Source organism: Dendronephthya gigantea, unplaced genomic scaffold, assembly GCF_004324835.1.
Source record: "Dendronephthya gigantea isolate DGI-Jeju-01 unplaced genomic scaffold, DenGig_1.0 000007F, whole genome shotgun sequence".
In the NCBI taxonomy this organism is placed as follows: domain Eukaryota; kingdom Metazoa; phylum Cnidaria; class Anthozoa; order Malacalcyonacea; family Nephtheidae; genus Dendronephthya; species Dendronephthya gigantea.
This window is the reverse complement of record NW_021163017.1, coordinates 2,109,272-2,133,628: the sequence shown is the minus strand read 5'-3', so window position 1 is coordinate 2,133,628 and position 24,357 is coordinate 2,109,272. Positions and strand designations below refer to the sequence as shown.

The 24,357-nt window shown below is 36.1% G+C and overlaps 2 protein-coding genes across 2 annotated transcripts; one reads left to right on the top strand and one right to left on the bottom strand.

The window, feature by feature from the left end:
- The first annotated feature begins 8,623 nt into the window (after positions 1-8,623).
- Positions 8,624-16,479, top strand: LOC114517183. The gene is made up of 4 exons (XM_028536842.1): positions 8,624-8,805; positions 12,538-13,142; positions 13,316-13,431; positions 13,615-16,479. Exons 2-4 carry the CDS (start codon positions 12,542-12,544, stop codon positions 16,333-16,335), a joined length of 3,438 nt encoding a protein of 1,145 aa, XP_028392643.1. The 5' UTR covers positions 8,624-8,805; positions 12,538-12,541; the 3' UTR covers positions 16,336-16,479.
- Positions 16,480-18,675: 2,196 nt separating this feature from the next.
- LOC114517025 (nucleoporin SEH1-like) lies at positions 18,676-24,256 on the bottom strand. The gene is made up of 13 exons (XM_028536666.1): positions 23,980-24,256; positions 23,123-23,173; positions 22,869-22,974; positions 22,445-22,497; positions 22,285-22,365; positions 21,680-21,757; positions 21,116-21,168; positions 20,931-21,023; positions 20,153-20,230; positions 19,869-19,946; positions 19,557-19,623; positions 19,296-19,374; positions 18,676-19,169 (listed from the first exon to the last, which is right to left on the bottom strand). Exons 1-13 carry the CDS (start codon positions 24,088-24,090, stop codon positions 19,066-19,068), a joined length of 1,032 nt encoding a protein of 343 aa, XP_028392467.1. The 5' UTR covers positions 24,091-24,256; the 3' UTR covers positions 18,676-19,065.
- Between the last annotated feature and the right edge of the window lie 101 nt (positions 24,257-24,357).

The window sequence follows — 24,357 nt, the reverse complement described above, 5'->3', positions numbered from 1 at the left end:
TGCTTATGAAAAGTAAGGCGCCACTTTTTGTCTGTACTGTTTGACTTTGCTATGTGGTTCGAAGTGTCAGCAGGTATCTTGGGATATCTAATAACGTTGCAGTGTTATTTTCATTGCTGTTTCTATAAGAGCAGCTTGCTTTGGCTTTATGCCTTAGCTCTAAAAGTTTTTAAACCAGATTTTCAAAAAAAAAATGTACTCCTGTGGCTGTTTCTATAAGAGCAGCTTGCTTTGGCTATATGCCTTGGCTTTGAAAGTATTAGTCCAGTTCCTCTGAAAAAAATTGTACTCTTGGTGCTGTTTCTATAAGGGCAGCTTGCTTCGGGAATATCCCTTGGTTCAACGAGTGTTGACTGAATTTTTTGAGAAAAAAATGTTTACATTCGATGCTGCCCTTGGTTTCGATACTTTGTTGCTTTGGCTATATACCTCAGCCTCAAAAATATAAAGTCAATTTCTTGCATGGTATTTTTTTCGAAACCTTGTTTCTACAAGGGCAACATGCTCTGGCTATATGCCTAAAATCTAAAATGTCCAATGAAGTTTTCAAGGACAATTGTGTATACCTTCATGCTGTTTCTATAAGGGCTCATGAAATATCAAGTTAACTTGATCCTTGAAATATATATGCACAGTTTGACATCTTAAAACGAAAATATTAGGAACACTGCCTATGATTTGTCAGCAGAATAATTTTAGTTTTTGGACGAACGTAAATAAGTGCTCTGAACTCAGGCATTTTTGTGTATATTATATTAGGTCCTCGTTCTCATTTAAGCTTTATTCAGTACTCTACCATAGTTAGTGGGTTAAGTCTATAAAGAGCAAAAAAACACACGATGATACGCGACTTAGAAACACTTAGCTACTTACATGAATGCATGTTTTACTGATCTGTCTTAGCATTAAGAAACGCAACAGCACACTGTACAAAGACATGCATGCACAATTCATACTAAAATATGCCAAACATTTAACCTGCACTGTTCTATAAATTTAAATGTCATGATCTTAAACGCACCTGCTTTGTAACCGGTTTTAGATAGTAATAGTTTAATGTCTTCGTATATTAATGATGTACTATATGTAAAGAAAACACACACGCTTTGTAATACATGCTTAGTGAAGTATTAATAAAAATAGGACCAAAATTGTCCGTCTCCTCTCTCTTGATTTCAATATCTTTAAACACACACACACACACACTTTGTTGTAATACATGAATTTGTTTTAATAAAATCTCAAACTTGTGTACTTTGTGTTTAATTCCGGCTTTCGGTGAGGGTTTTTCTCCAGGCACTCTGGTTTCCCTCGTGAAAAAACAGTGTCCGTGTGTTCGGAACCGTGTTTACGGTTGGTTTTCCATACGAAAATTGAACTTTTCACGACTAAAATTGCATGAAAGTTAAACATTTTTGTTGACAATTTATATCCGCATAATTGGTATGTCTCATTATACGCGATAAAAAGTTAGGAATATTTTCGCAACCCAGTAGACTTTTAATGTCTGACGTGAACGCCCTGAGAATTGAAAACATAATGGTCTAATGAAAGCTGACTTGTACACACGGTTACTGGGTTCAATTCCCGGAACACTGATCTTTGTCGCGATGAACTTCATGTTCTTCGATAAAAGCATGCAAAGCTTCGTCTTTATAAAGACTATAATTTCACTTGACGAGTTGTTGATGAGCACTTCATTGATTTTGAAAGACGTGATACAGACGTGATACTTGATGCTGAGTCGAGATCAAAGAAATCGAAGAAAGACGAGAACAAAGGTTTCGAAGTATGTGACGGGAATTTTTCTACCGTTGATTTCACCACAAAATGGAAAATTTTATCGTCCGAGGATGCGAGTGATAACTTAGCGCGTTTTTCAGATTGTTGGAAAGGTTTTGCTGAAGTAGCTTTGGCACTTAAAGACTCGGGTAAAATCGTCTGTGCTGAAATAGCTGCTGCTTTAGCTATTTATCACATTCCGAATATATTTTCCGGTTATTCTCCATTCAAAGATACTTTTTTGGACTTGCAGGATCGTATTTTTTATTTGTAATTCTGTTGATGAACTTCGAGAAGCGATTTATTCGGATGAATTGCAAGACGAAGAGTTGAAGTTTTTGCTTCTGGAATCACCGGAGTATATCCTAAGTGTTGCAACATTCGCCCAACCTTGGAACAACTGTGTCCTTGTTGGAACAAGAAAAAGATGTTCAGTCTCCTTGGAGTTAGATGGAAGCATTGACGTATTGAAATGCATGCTGGTAAATCTGTCATTCGTTTTTTATGAAGGTCGATTGAATTGTTTGCCTGAGTCTTTTGTTAAATTACTTGGCTGTAAATTCACTTCTCATGGTGAAGACACGGACGCCGTAACAACTAGTGGTGATTTGAATGCAGAACAATGCTATTTTGAATACAATAAAGGCTGCGGTCTGTCATGTCTTGGACAAGGCAGCGTTGTCGTGGCAGACAGTTTCTTTCGTGGCAACGGAAAGCACGGTGTTTTAGTCCAAAGCCAAAACAGGTCCAAATCCTCTGTCGTGAGGAAGTGTGATATTCACCACAATTTGCAAAATGGGATTGACGTCTCTGATGCCAAAATTAGCACAAATATCTATACAAATAATGTTTATTGCAATGGTCATAGTGGAGTATGTATACATCGATGTGATGCCAAAATCAAGGAGAACGACACTTTTGACAACGACACGTGGGGAGTTTTCCAGTCTGGAAGAAATTCGACAAATTGCGATACATCAGTGAATATTTCAATGAATAGGATTTTTCACAATGACTGTGGTGGAATTCGCTTAGGATATAAGCAGAAGAAAGGGAAAACGGTTGTAGAGATTAATGAAATTTATGATAATAACGGTCCTGAATATGTGAACGATGTAAACAATTCTCAATACCAAGATAACAATCTCTCCAATAACATGCAAAGTGAAAACGTCAGTGAGCTAGATTTTTCCGTTCCATTTTGTTCAAATTGTCATACGAAGAGAACAGTCAGAAATCTGAACAGTTGTGCCAAGTGGTTTACAGCTGCGTATTGCAACGGAACTTGTCAGAACTGAGAAGCATTTCTCAAAGCATAAGACAATATGCGAAGATTTACGTGAGAAGTCAAGTTATTTGATAACTTCAATGGAACCACCAAAAACCGACATATCAATGCTTAAAGGACGAGAGTTTGGCCCTCCGCCACAAGATGAAACAAGGTTTATAGTTCAAGTGCATGTTTAATATACTTACGCGAGAAAAAGTGGAGAATACCATTATCCTGAACCATCGTTCACTTGAACACCCACTACAATTCAGTTCCATCGCCATTACTGAGCTTATTAGAGAGTTTGGGGTTCTACGCGAGCGAAAAAATTCAGAAAAAGATCTTTTTCTTTATTGCATGCTCGAGAGTGAAGGTAAACTTCGGCTAATCACAAATAAATTTGCTGAATGAATTCACAAGGTCAGGTGGCAACATTACTGAAGAAAACACGCTTCGTAATACTTACTACGTAACCTTTAAAACTAAACCTTTTTATAGGTGTATACATACATTTTTTATGCACAGTAGAATAATGAAATAAATAGGGAATATTATATGCATGGTTACGCGGAAATATGGACTTTATTTCTCGCGTTGAAGAGAATATTGCTAACGAGTGGACGAGTGAGTTTAGGGCACATATATTTAAAATAAATGTTCAGTAAAATGCACTTATAGTCATAGTGTCTTGAACGTGTATAGGAATATAGTATGAAATAAAAACACACGAAAACAGAAACTAAAAAGATTTTTGATTGCTCAAACATATTTCCTACGCGGTGTTTGATTGGCTTAGGAAAATTATATTTTTATACGTAAAAATATAGTATTTATTACGGGTGTTTAAATACGATTTTTCTCGGTGGTGTAAAACTTTATACACATTGTTCATATAATAAAAAGCATTCTTCACTAAGTAAATTAACTTTATGCAATTTGATTGGTCGAACGATTTTGTGGGAAAATGCCATGCACGGCTTTTGATTGGATGTAAGATTTTCATCACTTGTGAAATTTGTCGTCTAGCATTGTGGCGGCAATTTGTTTACACGTTTTTCAAGATGGCGTCGAAATAGCGGAAATATGGGAGTGAGACTGGAGACATTATTTTCAAATTCAAATCTCAAGACATTTTTTACATTCCACATATAATAAAATCTTTCGGAAAGGATATCTAAATTTCGTCGAACAAAATTATGAAGAAACTAAACGGTAATAAATATTTTAGGTTTTTTGCTCGCCGGGTGTATTTTTGTTTTTAAAAATGTGTCGATCGCTGTCAATTGATCTCTATGAAAATTTAATAAGCAAATTACTTCATAGTTGGCTTGTTTTTACGATCTTATATACAGTAATCACTAAAAAGCATGTTATTATATAGCAATATACAGCACTAGACTGTGGCTAGTATAAGCCAACTCAGTTGAGGGATTCAAATATTTAATCCCATGTGAAATAATTCACTGATAATCAAGATTGCTTGAAAATGGACTTAATTAAACGTCGATCAATGCGTTGCCGGGTGATGTGTTAAAGATTGGGTTTTACTGAGGGGCAACAGCTGGGCATTTTGTTGTCGCTGTCTAAAAATTGCGGGCGCATTTCTTCAAAAAGAATTTTAATTCTTCGAACGCCAAAAACATGTATTTTGAGGAGCTTTTTCTCCTTTTTTACTGGTTTGTTCATGGAAATAAAAGGGTGTATTCAAAGATTACGTTCCCGTGCTTGCATACTGGGGTATAACGACATTCTCGTGTAAATATTTGCGAAGGATTTTTATTTGCAAATGGGCGACAAGTTGAAGTATTTCACTCATTGTCAAAGTTTCAGGACCAGGCTACAGCAGTATGCAAACAACGAATTAACCGTATTTTACTCTTGACAGAAGCTGACATATTGTTGTTTCCACAGGTGTGTTCATTAATCTATTTGTCCCTTCTCACGCGAAATAATAAGTACCTTAACATGCATTTTTCCATAGAAATAACACCTTTTCCTCCTTCGATTTCGTGAAAACTGACCTTTGCCTTCAGTTATAAAGTATATTTTATGAAAGTTAAATCATGTTTTGTTTTATTGAAACATTAGCCACTCATGGGAAAAATGCTCTAGATGTTGTAATTTCACAAACCACTTTAATATGCTCTGAAAATGCCATGTTGTAACATACTTAGGAACTTCCTCTGTTTGATGTAAAAATTGCTGCAAAAGTGATTTTAATATGTCCAAGTATTGGTTGTTATGAATTATGAAAAGTCCTATTGATTTGGTAAGTTTTAAGAATCTAACCGCAAACTCTAATATGGGCATGCTTGCTTTGTGAAATTATGTGATGCTGTGGCACATATATAAAAATATTTTAAAATTTTTACCAGTGCCTCTCTCCGAAACATGGCTTATAACTATTCATATTGTTCAAACCTCATAAAAAAGTTAGTGGGCATGCTGAGAAAAATGCGCACAATACTTATTTTTGTCTGTAAACAAACATATAAATTAGCCTGTGGGATATGTTACTTCCTATTTCTGATCATTTAACTAGAGTATAATAAAATTATTTGAGCAAAAATTTAGTATAACATTGCTTGCATCAAAATACAATAATGAGGAATCCTTAGAACCTTTTATGACATGATCTTTAGTACCTTTAGACCTAGAGGAAAAGGTGTTATTTCTATGGAAAAATGCATGTTAAGGTACTTATTATTTCGCGTGAGAAGGGACAAATAGATTAATGAACACACCTGTGGAAACAACAATATGTCAGCTTCTGTCAAGAGTAAAATAGGGTAATTCTCATACTTGTAGCCTGGTCCTGAAACTTTGACAATGAGTGAAATACTTCAACTTGTCGCCCATTTGCAAATAAAAATCCTTCGCAAATATTTACGCGAGAATGTCGTTATACCCCAGTATGCAAGCACGGGAACGTAATCTTTGAATACACCCTTTTATTTCCATGAACAAACCAGTAAAAAAGGAGAAAAAGCTCCTCAAAATACATGTTTTTGGCGTTCGAAGAATTAAAATTCTTTTTGAAGAAATGCGCCCGCAATTTTTAGACAGCGACAACACAAAATGCCCAGCTGTTCTGAGGGGCTTGTTTACATTAGCCCGGTTACCCGAGATTCAACGAAGCGTGAGATGATTTTGAGGTATTGAAATGAGCAGATAACATGATCCTGGCAGTCGTATAATTAATCACCACAACAATAGCATGTGTTTGTTTGGTGTCATATATAAAGACTTATTTCAATACCCCAAAGTCCTCTCACGCTTCGTTGAATCTCGGGTAACCGGGCTCATGTAAACAGCCCATGAATGCGACTAGTGCGAAGGGTATACACAGATTAGACTGTATTCTATAATTTCTATAATTTATTGGAAAAATCCTTGATAAAAGCAACCTCGTGACGTTTTAGTTCCGCTTTGATATTTGCTGCCGAGCGTAGCGAGGCAGCACACTATTCTTGACACGGCAGAGATTTCTCCAGAGTTCATTCGACCCATTCTTCCGCGCCGAACTATGTATAGTCGAAATCTCGATTCGTGTCCGTTTGTCCGGATGTCTGCATTTTCCGGGCCAAAGTTCGATCATCAAGTCACTTTTAAAATTGGGGGGAGTGGACAAAATATTAGAGCCGTCGGTACTGGACAAATGGGATATGCAGAGATATGTTTTTTTTCTGCTTTCATACAGATACATATACATGAAGGCGATGCATGAACGTTCATTGTTCAATCTTAGAGGAGTCCTTTCATGTGTTAATCGGCTACATGATTCTCAAAGCAATGTTCTCATCTGAATCTAGAGCGGTGCTTTCATTAGTTTATCGGCTATAGCTCATATACCCTAGCGAATGGATATTGTTAATCACGTAATTGTATACGCAGAATTGGAACAGAAGATAGACATTTTTAGAACAAGGATATATTTCTTCCCGCACTTAGACAGAGCGGTGCCTTCATTAGTTGATCGGATATAGCCTATATGGTTCATATATGACAAATATTGAATATATTATAGCTTATATACCTAAGCGAATGGATATTGTAATGTCCAGACCGGACGCGATTTGACAACGCGACGCGATTTTACGATTTTCACTGACCGATAACTTTGATCCTGGTTCAAATCCTGCATATATTTAGACGCGCTATAACATTTTAACAGAAGATAGACATTCTCAGAACAAGGATATATTTTTGCCGCTCTTATATAGATACGTATACATCAAGCGATGTTCTTATCTCAATCTAGAGCGGTGCTTTCATTAGTTTATCGGCTATAGCTTATATGGTTCTTATATGTCAAATATTGAATATATTATAGCTCATATACCCAAGCGAATGGATATTGTTAATCACGTAATTGTATACGCTGTAACACAGGATCGGAACAGAAGATAGACATTTTCAGAACAAGGATATATTTCTTCCCGCACTTAGACAGATACATATACATCAAGGCGATGAATTTTTATTGTCAATCTAGCGCGGTGCTTTTATGAATTTATCGTACTTTTATGAAATTTCGTACCACAACGTCAGCTGTTGCTAAGCATTTACAACATTGTCATTGAATTCATAATCATTACGAATTCTCGAGTATAGTTACTGAATGGAAAAGACTTGAACAAGTGATTTGCTCGAACTTTGCACTTCACATCATAGTGATTTTATTAATTAAACACATTGCAATTTTATTCCTTGACCTTGCAACGCTTTGCCTTTCGGTTCCATACTGAGCAAATTTAGGAACACTATTTTAATGTTCGTGAATGAAATTACTTAGATATTAGCAAGTTTCCTTGGAATAGGTTGAATCTTTCTTTGCATATTCGCGTTTATAAACTGATTAGAAGCGTAAAAAATCGCCGCTCGGAACGGAATGTGTAGGCAACGTGAAACGCTGCTGCGACAAATTGCACTTCGAAAACATTTTTAATAGTGAATACAATCATGATGTGTATTAGTTTGTTGAAACACAGTAACAGGAATATTGCATTTTTGTCCTATTTTATATAAATGTTTACAGTGTTACCTTGTATCTTTGAATTTATCCACTGGATAGTGGATTTAAACCACCTCCGGACCTTAGATAAATTTATCCGGTAGATAGCGATTTTTATCCGCTGGATAACGTTATCCAAGCTTCGTGCAACACAAATCACACGCTGGATAAAACTTATCCGTTGGATAGCGAGTTATCCGTTGGATAGCGACTTATCCACCTTTCGAACAACCGGCCCCAGTTCCACAAATTGAATAACGATCTTTTAAAAATGAATACTGTAAGAAAATACAAGACAAGCTTAAACTAAAATCATTATGAAAGGAAAATGAACCATAATAGTTTAGTCGAAACAAATTTCAAAATGTCGATCTCGCTAGTCGATTGTTGTGCTCGTATAAACATATAAACAACCAATTCAGAAAATTCCGCATTCTGCCTTTAATCCTTGGCCTTACCGGGGATGTTAAGGCAGCAATTTCCTTGCGATAGTAACTCCTAGAAATTTCTAATTTCTGGAGTATGTGAAATAGTGAAAATTTAGGCGACCATGATGTCGTACTGTTCGGTCGTATTGTCGTCTGTCGACCATGATGTCGATATATTAACGTACTGTTTGAGGGAATTGTTAGTCTGAGGCGAAGGGAAATAAAACACAACTGAGAAGGCGTTCAAAAAGAGCTACCTTTGCCTTTGGCCGCTAATGATGATCCATTCGGTGTTTTGACGAAGACTTGAGGTTGAGTATCATATTTGAAAATTATATGCACTGACACTTTATTTACTTGTCTGGAATTAAGTATTCAGACATACAGGGTGGATTTTATGACGAACAGTCCCATAATATTGGGCAAATTAGGAAATAAACATTGTGAAACAAAACGTTGTATCTCTTCTGAGACTCTTCAAAACGTTGATTTTCTTCAGTCTTTTGTTACAAATCAGGCTCTGGTTACACGCAGCTAGTTTTATTTGTATTTAATTAACTTCCTTGTTAGTCTTTCATAACTGTTCCTATTATCAGTTGTATTCCTACAAAGCCAAGGGAATAATTTTCTAGGTCGTCCTATATACCTCTAGGTCGTCCTTATTAATAACTACCATTATTGCCACTGTATATATATATATATATATATATATATATATATATATATATATATATATATATATATATATATATATTTATATATACAGCGTTATTGTTATTATAATCGATATTTCACGGTTGGAGTAAATATGGATTTTATATGGCGAACACAATTCATATCTTCGAGCGAACCGTGTAATGTTCTGTTTATTATATACCAATATGAACTAAAATGAAAGTGACAAAAATACACACAAAGACGACAAGTAAGACGCCGCGAAAGACCATTATAAAAGCGAATATTTTTGTGGGTAGCCTGCGCATGCGCGGCTAACCACTATGTAGTCGAAAAAGTGTCCGGATGTTTGTGTGTGTGTGTGTGGGTGCCACATCTTCGGTAATCGTCGGATATACGAAAGATGACGAACGGTGGTTCTTCTACATCCGGAAAATTTCGTTGTTTTCAAAGGACGGAAGCAACCGAAGTCACGTTAAACAAGCGAAGGCGAGTACATTAAAGACGAAAAAGCGGTGATCGGTGAGCGTTGAATCTACAACTACAAAGTTACACTAATAGAAAATAAATAAAACATTACCTTACTCGGCAAATGGTAGTAACAAGTTGCCCTGTTTTATAAATTATAATGCAATATTTCACCGGTCAATTTCTTGCTTGGGGACATGCAGCTATTTAATAAACCAAATACATTAATACCTGTCCTGTTTTATGAATTATATCAATTTCTTGGTTGTGGACATGCAGCTATTAAACCAAATGCTTTGGAGTTTAAAAAGAAGCTTTTATTTGAACATAACTAACAAAACATATCTTTAAAATATTGTTCAGTTACATAGATGAGTCCTTTGAAATTGTTATGCTGAAATGTTTGAAACAATTTTGGACTCTTTGTTATATATATGTGACTGTAAACAAGAACAAAGTTCTCTGGTAACCTTACTGGTAAATGCTACTCATACCTTCCTGGTAACTACTACTGAGCAATACACATTTATATCAATGATGAATATATGATGGCATTCAATGTTGACTGATTGTCAGGCTGATTACCACAGTGATAAGATACTGTCAACTGATAAATTTAAGCTTTTTGGACCTACGAACTGGTGCTATTATGTTCAGCTAATTGATGCTGATAAGTTATCTGTAATAAACATTGCAAACCACCTGTAGCTTCTAATGGATCAATGAAATCATCTTCAGTTATAATGGTGAAACGTATTGCCAATAAACTTTGGAAAACAAGTGGTATAATCTTACTGGAACAATAATGTTTAACCTTTATTGACATAACTATAACATTGATTTATCAACAAAATAGCCAACCTTGTATGTAACAAAGACATGCTGATAATCAAAAGACGTCAAAACGAAATAATTCGAAAAAGTCTGAAACCTTCTTTTTCTCCTTCTAAACTAAGCTTTACGTTATCAGACAATATGTGCCGCCATCCCAGAACCTTACTCTCTTTTTTGTTCTCTTCACCTAGCTATTCTGCTTAAAAAAGTTTATTTCCTATCTCTTGTAAAAATACTTTTATATATGTTTTGATCTGTCTAAAATGTATTCAATACAATAAAATATTATAATATATAGATTGTGTAATAAATTGACTTCGTTATAACTGTATTCAACCAGCTAACTATAGGGCGTTTATTCCCTTGTCTATGGCATTAGAACATAAGACTAGAAAATAATATTTTATTGCATCAGTTGATATTTACTTGCCACTATAGCAGCTTTATCGCAGTTAATAATGTTTTACAGGCTACCCACATGTACGCATTGCGTACCTATTTTTTAAGTTGTAACCTAAACTTTTCTGAAAGTAGAATAAATTTACTTTTCTGAAGATGTCTTTTAAGTGTTTTAATTTGCATTTCCAACGTTAATTGCGGAAAAATTTCGAAACTTGTTATGTCACTCCTAAACGTGACATATACGGAAAATACGCGCACTGTATCCCGAATGGAGTGGCGTATGAGTTCTGCATATTTATTAAGACCAGCATATTTAATGCAATGTGATACGAGTGTCCCTCGTATACACAGTAAAAACATGTAAAGCACAGAACCCATGATGCATTCAGTTCAGGGGCGTGTTGCCAAACCTTAAAAACGGGAGGACTCTCTGATGTATATGACCAGGGCCCCTTTTAGCCTGCTTTCCATTTAATCGTGATTGTAGTAGTAGTAGTGGTAAAACTTTATTTAAAAATCACACGCTAGCCTCGTCAACTGTAAGCTGGTTTCCACGAGGGGCATGTGAGCAACATAATTTAATATACAATTATATACATTTACATTAAATACAAGATATCTTCAATACACTACATACAACGACAGATATAACTACAGGACATGCACAAGTAGTTAAGTTTAAAATTACAGAACAACTAGAAGTAGAAACTTAGAAATCAGATATTTAGAAAGCGTGAGCACGAATTCCATTTTTAAAATTTGACAATGTATCCGAATTACGCACATCTGCAGGTAAAGAATTCCAGACTTTAGCCCCGTCATAGGAAAAACTTTTCTTTAGGTTTTCTGTTTTCGGCTGAGGCAACTGCAGCGAAGTAGAAGAACCCCTGAGGTTACGATGAGTGATATTTCGTTTACATTCAAACAATTCCGTAAGTGAACTCGGAGCCATATTATTTAGAACCTTGTACATTGTTTTTGCTTTGGACTTGGCTCGTCGAGTCTCAATATAGAAGCCTATTTGAAAGTCCGACACCTAAGGTATCCCATACCTCACTGCAATAATCAAAATGAGGATTAATTAAGGCATTGTAGATAGAAATCAAGGTGTCTCGATCAACGAAATCACGAATTTTCCTAATACCCCCTATTCATGAGGTAACTTTTTTAGCGACTTTATCAATATGTTTATTCCTGGATAGTTTCTCATCAATTTCGTGAACATGTCAAAAAGCTGATGCAGTAGAATTTTTCTGACTGTGTATACTATGTTGAGTTAACAATGATCCATGTCGGCACGAAATTTCTCGAAATACTCAGTGATCTGTTCTAAATAAAATTTAAAGTATGAATAACGATAAAATAAAAACTAATGTTTACCTTCGGTAGAAATCGATAGTTCAGACGTCCCGCGTGGGATACAGACATTGCGTAATTTCCTCGCAATATGGGGGGGGGGGTGTTACCTACTTCTGTCCCACTATGCAATTCGTGTAAATTTTTGTGTTGCCATCCCTCAAGTTTGGGAATGTTTTAAAAGTGAAACAGGCTGTTCGGATAAGTCTCCTTTCTGACGTTGTCTTTAGAATCATATCTGCATATCGATACAGATGAGCTCACGATCAGCCGATTCATTCAGTCAATTATGATGCATTTGATTTTAGATTAATGATGGCTAGTGCCAACCCAACAACCACAATAACGGATGAAGAAAGAAGATGGGTTGTTATTGGAGTGTGCTTGACCAAAGTTTTCACACCTGCGTTAAGAAATGTCCTGGCAACGGAAATACCAAAATGGCATCAGGTTCTATGTCAACCACCGACTGACATTGACAAACAAGTGTATGGCCGATATAAAAAACAGTTGAGTCCATCAACTATAAACCTCAACTATAAAAATATTAACAACAATAATGTTCATAAATCACCACGGTTATATGATTATGCAGTTAAAGACCCATTGTCTTTGGCAAAGTTGTTTGTTCAGCCATTTATGTCCAAGTTCACTGGCTTTGACGAAACAATGGATACTTCTGCAATATTATCAGTGATTTGCGAAGCTGCTCCATTTACAGCAGCTGCTGCTGATGCAAAGACAGTCCGGTCTGACATCAGAAACGAGTGGGCACATTGCAACTTTGCAAACTGGACTGAGGCAAAGTTTAATGCTGCTTTTCTTTGCATGGAAACTTTGCTGAAGAATGTGAATCTTCCACCTGAAGAGGAACAACAAATGTGTGATGATCTGAATAGCTGGAAAGATAAAGGTAAAATATTTTTTATATCTTTGGTATAATTCATGATTATCACTCAGGGCGTTTCATATAGTATGCAAAATCAAACATGCAGGGATATAAGTTTTTTTTGCGGTGGCCAATTGGATCAGGCGTTTTCGCTGCTGCACAAGATTTATATATAAATTATGTTTAACATTTTTCAGGTTTGCAGTTGTGTTTCAATAGTCAACTTGTTGACATCCACGTACCGAGTTTACTCAAAGAGAGTGTCGATGAACTTCGTTTATCTCTGCAGACATTGAATTTAGAGAAGGAACAGGTTTGTCGATTATTTTATTCGCTGACTTGAGTAATTGAACGTTTTTGTCATCCCATATACAATTTAGACCGTTTCGCCATAAATCACGAGACTCACTAAGATGCAGTTAGTTGTTCTGATTGTCTTATAATTCATCCTAATTTATAGCAGAATTTAGTTAACATAAACTTTGCCGTATTACAGGTGTCTACAGTACTTTTGAATATCGATGAGATACAGTCAAAATTGAAAAAAGAAATTGACGACCTGCGTGAGAAAGTCGAAAAAATTGAAATACAGGCAAATGATAATTATAAAGAGATAGAGCTTCTCAAGGAGGAACGATTTTTTGGTCAACTTGCAAGATATATTGCCGAAAAGGAGAAGCTGCCCTATGTCTTCAGTGCACCGGCACGAAATCGTTATTTTGCTGGTCGGATTGAAGAAATGAAAAAGCTTAAACATATTTTGAAAGTCGAAGAAACGTCGAACGAAAAGAAAGTACGTGTCGCAGCAGTATGTGGATTGGGTGGAATTGGTAAAACAAGCCTTGTCACCGAGTATGCTCATCAGATGAAGGATTTCTACCAAGGAGGGGTTTATTGGTTCTCTGCTGAAGATGATAAGTTTCTTGACAAGTCGGTGAATGATATTGCGTCAAAAATTGTTGCTGTCTCCGATAATTCATTCAATTCGGATTTAGGATTTATCCTAAGAAGGATTAGCACAACCAATGACCCATGTCTTATTGTGCTCGACTGCTTGGATCAACTGGAACTTTCATCCAACATGATGGAATTTCTTTCCTTCCCTTCGCACACAAGTATCTGTGGACACTTTGTCGTGATTACCAGGCGAAATCCAGAGCGACTTATCAATGAAATGTCGGTTTTGGACGATCAGTCATATCTTCAATTGAAGTGCTTTCAGCTTGAAGAAGCGAAGCAATTTCTTTTTTCTAGATCTGGCATAACGCATGATGAAAACGTTGACAGTGACGCTGAATGTCTTTGTGAAGAGCTGGGAAGATTGCCACTTGCTTTGGAGCAAGTCGGATCTTATATTAAAATGCTTAAATGTAGTTTTTCTTCATATCTGGAGCAATATAAAGACGAAAGCTTGCGACTGCTTGAACAGCAAAAAGGGAGCCCGGTAGCACCAGGTAAAGAGTCACTGGAACGTATCGCTGTCCACACAACATGGCGTATCAACATGGAGCATATAAAGAAAAGTTCGAACGGCGAGGAAGCTGTACGGTTTTTGAATGCTTGTGCGTTTTTCAATCGAAACGAGATTGAAGAAGAATTGATCAACGTTGGAAAACCCGAAGTAGAAGGCGTCTCGTATCGTAAATGTGTGTCATCGCCTTTGGGTAGCCGTCAGACTCTAAAATTATTGACCGACTTTTCCCTTTTCAATTATGTCGATTTACACACTAGATCCGTCACAACCCATCGTTTGGTCCAGGAATTGGTAAAAGAAAGTCTTGATACTGAATCGAAAGCAAAGAGTTTCACTGATGCTATGCGGATGCTTTCGTATGCATTCACCAAATGTTCTTCACCAAACGATTTTGTGAAGGTGAATGAGGATAATGACGATGAGCAATACATGGCTATTTCAGATTTCCAGCAGAATTCATCCCAATTCTACATGTGGTCTAAATTTTGTATGCATGGCCATAAACTTTGCCAAAGTTTGGAGAATTTCTTGCAAATTCCCGTTTGCCTGGAGGCATTGTGGTTTCCTGAAACAGCCAAGATGTTTTACGAATGTGCCGTTCATTTGAGTGCAAATCGTAAACAGAATGAAGCAAAACGCACTTTGAACTTTAGCTACCGTATATTAGACTGGCTGCCGTCGAAGGAGTGTGAAACAATAAACCGTGATCTTTCAAAGTTGTTTCCTCTTCATATTCCTTTACCAAAGCAATTGCGGGTCGAGATCCGACGATTTTGCGCGCCACCTTCTGTTTATCATCAAGCTCTGACTAAGCAACCTGCTCCAAGAGATCGTGATCTTGACCAAGTGAGAATTCCGAGATCAAAGAATGGCGTAAATAACAAAGAGGATGATGAAAAGTTTTCGTTAGAAGATTCAAATGACATAACACTTCGTCCAGATTGTTGGAAAGGTTATGCTGAGAGGGCTCTGGCATTTAAACGCTCGGATGAGAAATTCTGTGCTGAAATAGCTGCTGCTTTAGCTTTTTATCACAATAGGAATATTTTTTCTAATTATTTTGCTGTCAACGACTCTCTCTTGGACCTTCAGCATCGTATTCTAATATGCGATTCTGTGGATGAACTGCGAGAAGCCATTTATTCGCATGAACAAGACGATGAGTTGAAATTTCTGCTTTTGGGATCACCAGAGTACATCCTAAATGTTGCAACATTCGCCCGACCCTGGAACAACTGCGTCCTTGTTGGAGCAAGAAAAATTTGTCCCGTTTCAATGAAGTTAGATGGCAGCATTGTCTTGTTAAAATGCATGCTAGTAAATCTGTCATTTTATTTTGATAAAGGTCAATTGAATTGTTTGTCTGAGTCGTTCGTCAAATTGTTAGGCTGTAACTTCACTTCTGGCGATGAAGAAACGGCGCGTAACAACTCGTGGTATTTTAATGCAGAACAATGCAAATTCGAATACAGTAAAGGTGTTGGTCTCTTTTGTTGTAAACCGGGGAACGTTGTTGTTGCTGACTGTTCCTTTCGTTTCAATAGAAAGGAAGGGCTAGTAATAGAAAGCACGTTGGCATTACAAAGCGATGCATTAACATTTAGTGCGATTGATTGCGATGTTCACCATAATGGGCTGGACGGGATTTTGATATTCCAAACTGCGAATGTCACACTTTCACGTAATAACGTCTATTCCAATGGTCATAGTGGAATATTTGTCAACGCTGTGCGGCGAAAATAAGAGAAAATAACGTTTTTGATAACGATTCGTGGGGCATTTACTCTAGATGTTGTTCAAGTTGCAATATATCAAACAACAAGATATTTCGCAATAGAAATGGAGGAATTCGTATAGTAGATGAAGAATTTGCTCCATTTGTCGTCGAACGGAATACAATTTACGATAATGGTGGCCCTGGATTTATGCAAAATGTAAATGGTAAACCAGATTTCAGGGATGCGAATTTAACGTCTTCTGATTCTTCGCTCTTTACAATATACAAAGATAACGAAGTCTGGAAAAACGCGGACACTGAAAATGTTGATGAGTTGCACTTTTCCGTCCCGTATTGTTCACATTGTCATAAGAAAAGCCAAATTTGCGCCTGTAACAAGTGTTTTACTGCCACATATTGCAGCCGAACTTGTAAAAAAAAACATTTGTCAAAGCATAAGAAGATTTGCAAAATCTTACGCGAAAGGTCAAGTTATTTGATCACCTCCATGCAAGAGACTAGTTCCAATTATATTCAAGGTATTGATTATCGAACAATGTATTTTCGAAGCTTCAGTCAACCCCCGCCACGAGATGGGTCGAGGTTTATTGTTAAAGTCTTTAATATATATAGAAGTCCAGAACACGTTGGTGAAGAAGGGGAAAGCACCCTCGTTCTGTTTGATCGTTCCCTTCAGCTTCTGGTGAGATTCAATTCCATCGTCATCACTGAGCTTGTTAGAGAATTCGGAGTCTTGTGCGAGCGAAAAGTTTCAGAGAAAAAACTTTTTTTTCATTGCCAGTTCGAAGGCCAGAGACATCTTCGACTTATCACAAATGAATTTGCTGAATTTCAAGATTGGTAAATCCATATGTTTCACTCTGTGTATATGAAGTGAATCATCACCTGATAATGATTAATTGTTTATAGCGATTAATTGTGATATTCACAATAATGGGCTTACCATGATCTTGATCTTTGCTGCAATATATCACGCAGATGCATGATAACCTTTATTTCAATGCCCACCGTTGATTTACGAGAATGCTACAACAATTCGTGGGGAATTTTCAGGAGATATAGCTCAGGTTGCCATGTATCAACGAACAGCATTCTTCGAAAAAAGAATGGAGGGATTAGTGCGGGAGGTCGAGGTCCAAAAAAGAGTTCCATGGGTCGTTGAACTGAAAAAACGTTATGATAATGATCGCCTTCTAATGTTCATCCACCACGAGATGGAACGAAGTTTGTTGAAGTCATCAATATATTTACAAGTAGGAAACACAGGGGCAAAGAGCGGGAAGCACCCTTCTGCTGTACCATGGTAATATATAGCTAATCTTGAACTTTTAGCAGTGACTTTTATTTTTAGTTTTATCGTTATTACCGAGCTTGTTGGAGTACTCGCATTACCAGTTCAGATACAAAAGACGGTTTCTACTAATTACAAATGAATTTGCTGATTTCGAAATTGGTAAATCTATGCGTTTAAATCTATATGAACGCAATTACAGAGCTTAGTCTGTAATTCACTCATTTGAGATACGCCTTATGATGGAACTTATAATTAATAATAATTAAATTCGGTTTTCGATCACGACCAACTGAGGCTGTTTTGTTATTTTTTAAATATTAAAAATTACAATTTTATTCGCTTGCTTTTGCGTTTTCCCACGTCTCCGATCCCTTAGGACGGTGTTTTGGCTATTGGCGTGACGTCATAATGTGGAGTACGTCTATTTATCACGTTATGACGTATTGCGTAGAATCCCGTACATAAAACTCGTTTCTTATGTTGTGACATGACTCGGACATGACGATTTACACATAGCTGTTAGCCAATCCAGTCGAATCAGTTGAGGCTGTAAATTATTTCAAATAAATAATAATAGTGCGCAAGCTGCAATTTATAATTTTAAATTAACACAGCGTTACGGCATTGCATTTCAATTTTTTTATTTATTATTAGCATGGATAGTTTTATTATCCATGTTAATAGCGTGCTAAAATTACTGGATGCTGATTGGTTGAGTGGAGTACAATTATTTCATTACTTTTATGCAGTACAATTAATGATTTTGCCAAAATAATCAAAATGACGGAAAGTTTTTTGCATACAAACTAAACAGCCCTGGAAGAACTAAAAAAGGTCAGAAAAGTGAGTAAACGAAAATACTGCCCAAAGTACAAAACAATGGATAGAAGTCTAGCAGGACTGTATTTTTACAAGAATCTATGGACTATCGTGTTTGTGTTGAAAATTACGCTCGCAAAGTTCGCGATAAAGCGCCATGAAAGTTGTACGATTTTATTATTATTACTATTTTATTTTTTGCGCTAGCAAAAATATTTACAGCGAAAAAAATGTCATCTATGTTATTTACTGGAAAGTGAATGCAGCTGCTGTTTTTGCAAATCGAAGCAAAGCGTCTTCAAACTGACGGTGCTCGAAGTTGATTATGAGAGACATTCACATCAAAACCGCGTTGAACCACTTACAACTACTGACGGTACAGTGATATTTATACCACAGGTTTTTGCATTATATAACAAACACGGCAGCCCCATAAATATACCACTAAAGAAGTTCCAGTTTACGTAATTGCAATGAGTTTTATTACAAGAATGTAGATGACCTAAAATTTTATGTACAGACTACAGAACATGATCTGATTCTCTTCATTATGTGTGCAATATGAACTTCGTTGAACATTCCAACCTTTATCAAGCTATTTTTTCATTGAGAATTAAATCAATTAAGTACTCATCATGCCACTAGGTACACTAGAACCCAGGATTTCTGCAGGATTGCCATCGCCTTTTAATACAGCAATACACTTCCAGTTATCAAGATAGTTAGCTAGAACAAATAGAATAATCAGAATCATAACATAATCATAAATTTAGAGATAGATTTTGTAGTATTTGTCTATATGTGATGGTGCTATTTTCATAGTACATGAACCTTAGTAGCGTGGAGCATTACCTTTCCAAAGTCGTACACTACCATCATCACCAGAAGAGGCTAATATGGTCCCCGTTACATTCCACTGTAACCTCCATACCTAAAGTGTATAAATTCAATTTTCCAGCGAAACATTGTGATTAATACTGTTGGAAAACTTGCAGCAAGTAAATCTAGTTTGTACTTTTCTCGAGGTTTCATAATTCGCGTGACTTTTAAATCTATGTGCTCTGATTTGAGGTATTCAGTTATGACAATTATGTCAGCGTTTATAATTCAAACCTTTCCGTGTTCTTTAAATTGAGCAACCATATTGACAGAAAACTTTGACGACGATTGAGTTTCTTTGCTGTAAATAAAAACCTACACCCTGCAGTTTACCAATTTACAATTGATTTGGTTCATCACATCGATGTTCATCAGGCCCTTATGTAACCAAAAGGCAACTGATACTTCGAGCCCCAGATCTCTAAACAGTGGTGTGCTAGGTAATATGCATCTGGGAATATCAATTATGTCCCCATGTAGGCCACACTTAGTGCCAAACCCAAACATGCTTAATAAAAAAACAAATTTATGCCTTCATAACCGTACCTATTCGGATTATTAGTGTTAGGTTCAAGTGTTGCAATCTTGACATCGTTGCAAGCGATACCTAACAAGTGATAGGATCTAAAAAACAGAAAGTAACCGGTCACTGTTATGTATATGTTGTGATAGGTTATTTCGGGGTCACGTGACAACAAGTGAAGAAATGTTGCTAATTCTGAAAACAAAATGGGACTGAAACTTTAAAATTGTCTCGCAAAATCATTGAGACTTTCGGAAAAAAAACGTTGTGGACATTAATATACACTGAGTGCATGAATCGCTTTCACCTGCCAAGATTTGGAGCAAACTCCACATCGTGGACTGGTTCTGTTATTCCATCTAACGTTTTAACTTTTTGCCACTTTCTGAAAAAATAAAAAATCCCGATCACTTGATTTGAGTTACTTCTACAGGCTTAAAAAAATTAATAGCCTTGAATAGGAACTTTTTGGTTGAAAACTTTACATCCAGACAAATGTATGTCGCTTACTGCATGATGTGTTATCTCTCACAATTCCTCTACAAATTTGTAGCAGACATTCCACGAGAACCCAAACTTTACTAGTATAAATATAAGCTTTTAATACCAGGGTCAGGGGCCCAGGGTTGAAGGCCAACAATCAAACCTAGTTATGAGTTTCAAGAATTTGCGCTAGGTGGTATATAAAAGACAAGAAAAGTAATTGATTTTCTCGTTGACTTGACAAAATCAACTGTAAGACGCAGGGACGTAACTGGAACGATAATTAGGGGGGGGGGTGAGGTGGATGTTATTCATATAATGATTCAGTTAATCCCGAAAGACATCTATTGCAGATTTCTTAAGCTATTACACTTACAATGAAAAGAAATCCGTCAGGCAGAACTGTATATATGAATAAACACTCCCCTCCGCCCATACACCCGTTATCGTTCCAGTTACGCGCCTGATAAAGTGGAACGTATGCAGGCAACGACAATGTACCCTTGAACTGTGGGTGAACAGTGTAGGTAGTTTCGTTTATACTTCAATGCAATGTACATGTACATGGGCATAGTCATTTTCGGTGAGTAAAATTGACCAACCTAGAAATTTCACTATATTCTTGTATTTGTACTTTTCCTCCAGACGAGTGATTAGCGTCGTCACTACCAACTGCGATCATCGGAGCGTAGTTTCTGTGACAAACCATAATTCAGGTGACAAAGTATTCTTTTTATACGTTTATATAATTAAAACGTTTCTTTTTTCAGTGAAAATCGCAATTCACCTTGATGGATTCCAGGATATGCAACTGCAGCTTAATTTACATTTGATCTCGTGCTACAGAATATCACAGAATCAAACAGTTTTGAAAGACAAGGTGACGTACACTGGGCCATAGAAATGAAGGCAAATATTATATGCTGCATGCAGATGATGTAATGTTACAGTGTGTGAAATATTCGTGCTTTTGTTTAACTTCTGTTTACGCCACAAGGCACAGCGCATTCAAAATACCCCCAAATTAGGTTGGTAAACGTGTTTGTATAACCATAATATTTTCAGGGCTGATAACGGGGAATTTCTTTTTAAACCAATCAGCATATTTGTTTACATTTTGCAGGCAAAGCCAATCAGAATGCCTAAATTTTAAATACTTCGTGTAAATTTGTAAATAATGTACCTTTTCACCGGAAGCAGTCAAAATGTATGCTTACTGAAAATGAATATGTAAACAAACTTGCTGATTGGTTTAGAACGAAATTCTCCTTGTTAGGCCTGATACTACCACTATTAGCCAGAGATGTTTTGTCTAAATAAGGCATCTGCTAACTTATGATTTAAAACTTACCATCAATGTCCAGTGACTTAAATTAGCTATATTTGCAGCCTCATAAATTCTTACAATTCCATCTTTAGAACAAGTAGCCTAAAAAATGTATGTTTCAATCGACATATGCAAAAATCATTTTGTTTTGTTGCCAACATTTATTGACTATTTATAATCAAATACCTAAAACTGGTTGTAAGGTTCTAAAAACTTGTTTAGATTTGATTTGTAAACCATTTTACTTTATTATACAGAGTTAATTTTTTAATATTTTTTTTTTCTGTGTAATGGTTCTGAAAGACCTTTATGTATGTTAATATATCAAGGATGTGAAGTTACAACTGAAGATAATGAAATAGATCATGCTATGTTGATATCAGTTCTAATGTATTTGCTGTTACAAATCATTTAAGATTGAACAAATGGAGACTCATATCATTATCATTATGTATGTATAATATTTGTTTTCACTTCTAACATTTTTATTGAAAGTTTAAATTTGCCTGGGTTTGTTTAGCCTGCAACGCAGACTATATATTGGGGTATATATACCCCAATATATAGTCTGCGTTGCAGGCTAGGGTTTGTTGTGAAGACAGATATTGGAAACAAAGAGAATAATTTACCAGTTGTAAATTGAGATGCCGTGGGGCAAATTTTACATCTGTCACAGATGTTCTACTGTCCACCAGCCCTGCTTTTCTTTCCTGAATTAAAACCAAGTTAATATCTGATAATTACAATGGAATTATTGATAGTGACAACAAATATCAGTCTATACATTACCCAGAAGCTTTGACCTCTCAGTGTCCCTGTTCCACGTCGGGTTTCTGTTGCAACTACAGAAATTTAAACCTCAGTATATATTTACTTTAAACCTCAGTAAATATTTACTGTGCACTCTTTTAGAAAACAGTAAGATTACATGAAGTCACACTTCAATTGCCTCAGGTATGTAAAATAATGTCCAGAATCTTACTGTATGTCAAAGATAACAAAAATTTCTAATACATAACGTTGCTTGTCATGAAAAATTACAGTAACATTTATTGTTAGGCTAGATGAGTAAGTTATAAGGCATGCACATATGGTGTGTTCGTGTGTAAATTATGTTTTAATGATTTGAAGTAGTTTAAATTCTTCAACAAACATGATCCTGGCATGCATGTAAATACCAAGTTCATATAACTTTTCAAGAAACTGAACATACTCTGTTCCTCCCATACAGCAGCTGTATTATCAAATGAACATGTTGCTAGCACTTGACCAAACTCTGGATGTGCCCAAGTTACCCGCCACACAGAGCCATAGTGAGTCTGAAAAAGGTACATGGGGCAGATAGACTGTAACTGAATGCATTTCAACACTGCTGCAATTTTTGCAACTTGTGAGCACTCTTATTGTACATTGTGTGCAATTGTTTTGATATTAAACATGTAAAAATAAAAAATTTTCCTTTTTTACCTTCCAACTTGATGTGCATTTCCATTCTCCATCCTCACCCAGATCCCATACCTTTTGAATCAGAATTATTGTCAGGCTAACTTCAGGATTATGCACCCTGTGTATTTAAGTTGCATTTAGTGGTGATACAGTAAGTGCAGAATCAGCAATCTATAATTATCCCATTAACTTGCAATGCACCTAAACTAGATGTGCCTTACTTTGTACAATGTTACTATTTTACTGTCTAATACCAGATAATATATTTTACTCATCAGAAGCTAGAGTACTGCTCTTATAAATATTTAGCTTTCAATCTACCAGGTGTACGTAATGTACCCTACTTAGTATTGTACTTTGTGTCTCTGTCAAATGCCAGATTATTTTATTCATCAGTAAGAGCCCTGCCATTCAGCTAAATAATTTACCCCAAGACCCCTACCTAATTTAGTATTTTACCCTAACGCCAGCTGATTTTACTCATCAGTTGAAGCATACTGTGATTACTGTCAGTTAATAATTATAAAATCTAACTGAATTACCAAAACCCTTAGCTTTAATGCTCCCAGGTGCACCTACTTTAATATTTTACTCTGCCTAATGTCATATGATTTTACTCATCACTTGACCATTAAAGAGTACTGCCAGTTAATAAGTTACCAAAACTAACCTATTAGCTTGCAGTGCACCCAGATGTACACTAATTTAGTATTTTACTCTAACGCCAAATGAGTTTACTCCTCAATTGAAGCATACTGCCAGTTAATGAGTTAATGTGAGCACTGCTCAGGAGCGCTGAGAAGCATCGAGAGCAACTCATATAAACCACGGCGAATATGTTAATCTAGCATTATAATACTGAGTATATATAGATGTACCTTCACTGTCTGATCACTTGAGCATGTGGCCATTCTACGACCATGAAAATCAAACGAAACATCGTGAATCAAGTCTTTGTGATCCGAAGGAATTTCTTTCGCCGCTAACATTTTTTTATCCGATTTTATTAATATGAAAACAAAATAATTTAGGAAAAATCACGAACTTTCTCTTCCACTGCTTTGATGTGCCGTCTTGGAAAATGCTTCGGATTAGGCCTTTACTTCAAGTAATTCCAAATATAGATTAAACATTACTTTTTTATTTTAGACTTTTCTTTTTTTTTTAATTCTAGTGACTTTTTCTTATTTTACTACATTAGAGTCAACTATTATTTGTTATTTCTTTTGGAAATTGTTAGTTGATCAAGATACATT

What these genes read in the sequence shown, in the direction of transcription:
- LOC114517183 (XM_028536842.1), top strand. Translation starts at nt 12,542, where the DNA reads ATGATGGCTAGTGCCAACCCAACAACCACAATAACGGATGAAGAAAGA. An exon ending in GAATAGCTGGAAAGATAAAG is followed by an intron (nt 13,143 to 13,315) that starts GTAAAATATTTT and finishes AACATTTTTCAG; the next exon opens with GTTTGCAGTTGTGTTTCAAT. An exon ending in TGAATTTAGAGAAGGAACAG is followed by an intron (nt 13,432 to 13,614) that starts GTTTGTCGATTA and finishes GCCGTATTACAG; the next exon opens with GTGTCTACAGTACTTTTGAA.
- LOC114517025 (XM_028536666.1), bottom strand. Translation starts at nt 24,090, where the DNA reads ATGTTAGCGGCGAAAGAAATTCCTTCGGATCACAAAGACTTGATTCAC. An exon ending in TGCTGTATGGGAGGAACAGA is followed by an intron (nt 22,498 to 22,868) that starts GTATGTTCAGTT and finishes AAATTTCTGTAG; the next exon opens with TTGCAACAGAAACCCGACGT. An exon ending in AATTTAAAGAACACGGAAAG is followed by an intron (nt 19,375 to 19,556) that starts GTTTGAATTATA and finishes TATACACTTTAG; the next exon opens with GTATGGAGGTTACAGTGGAA.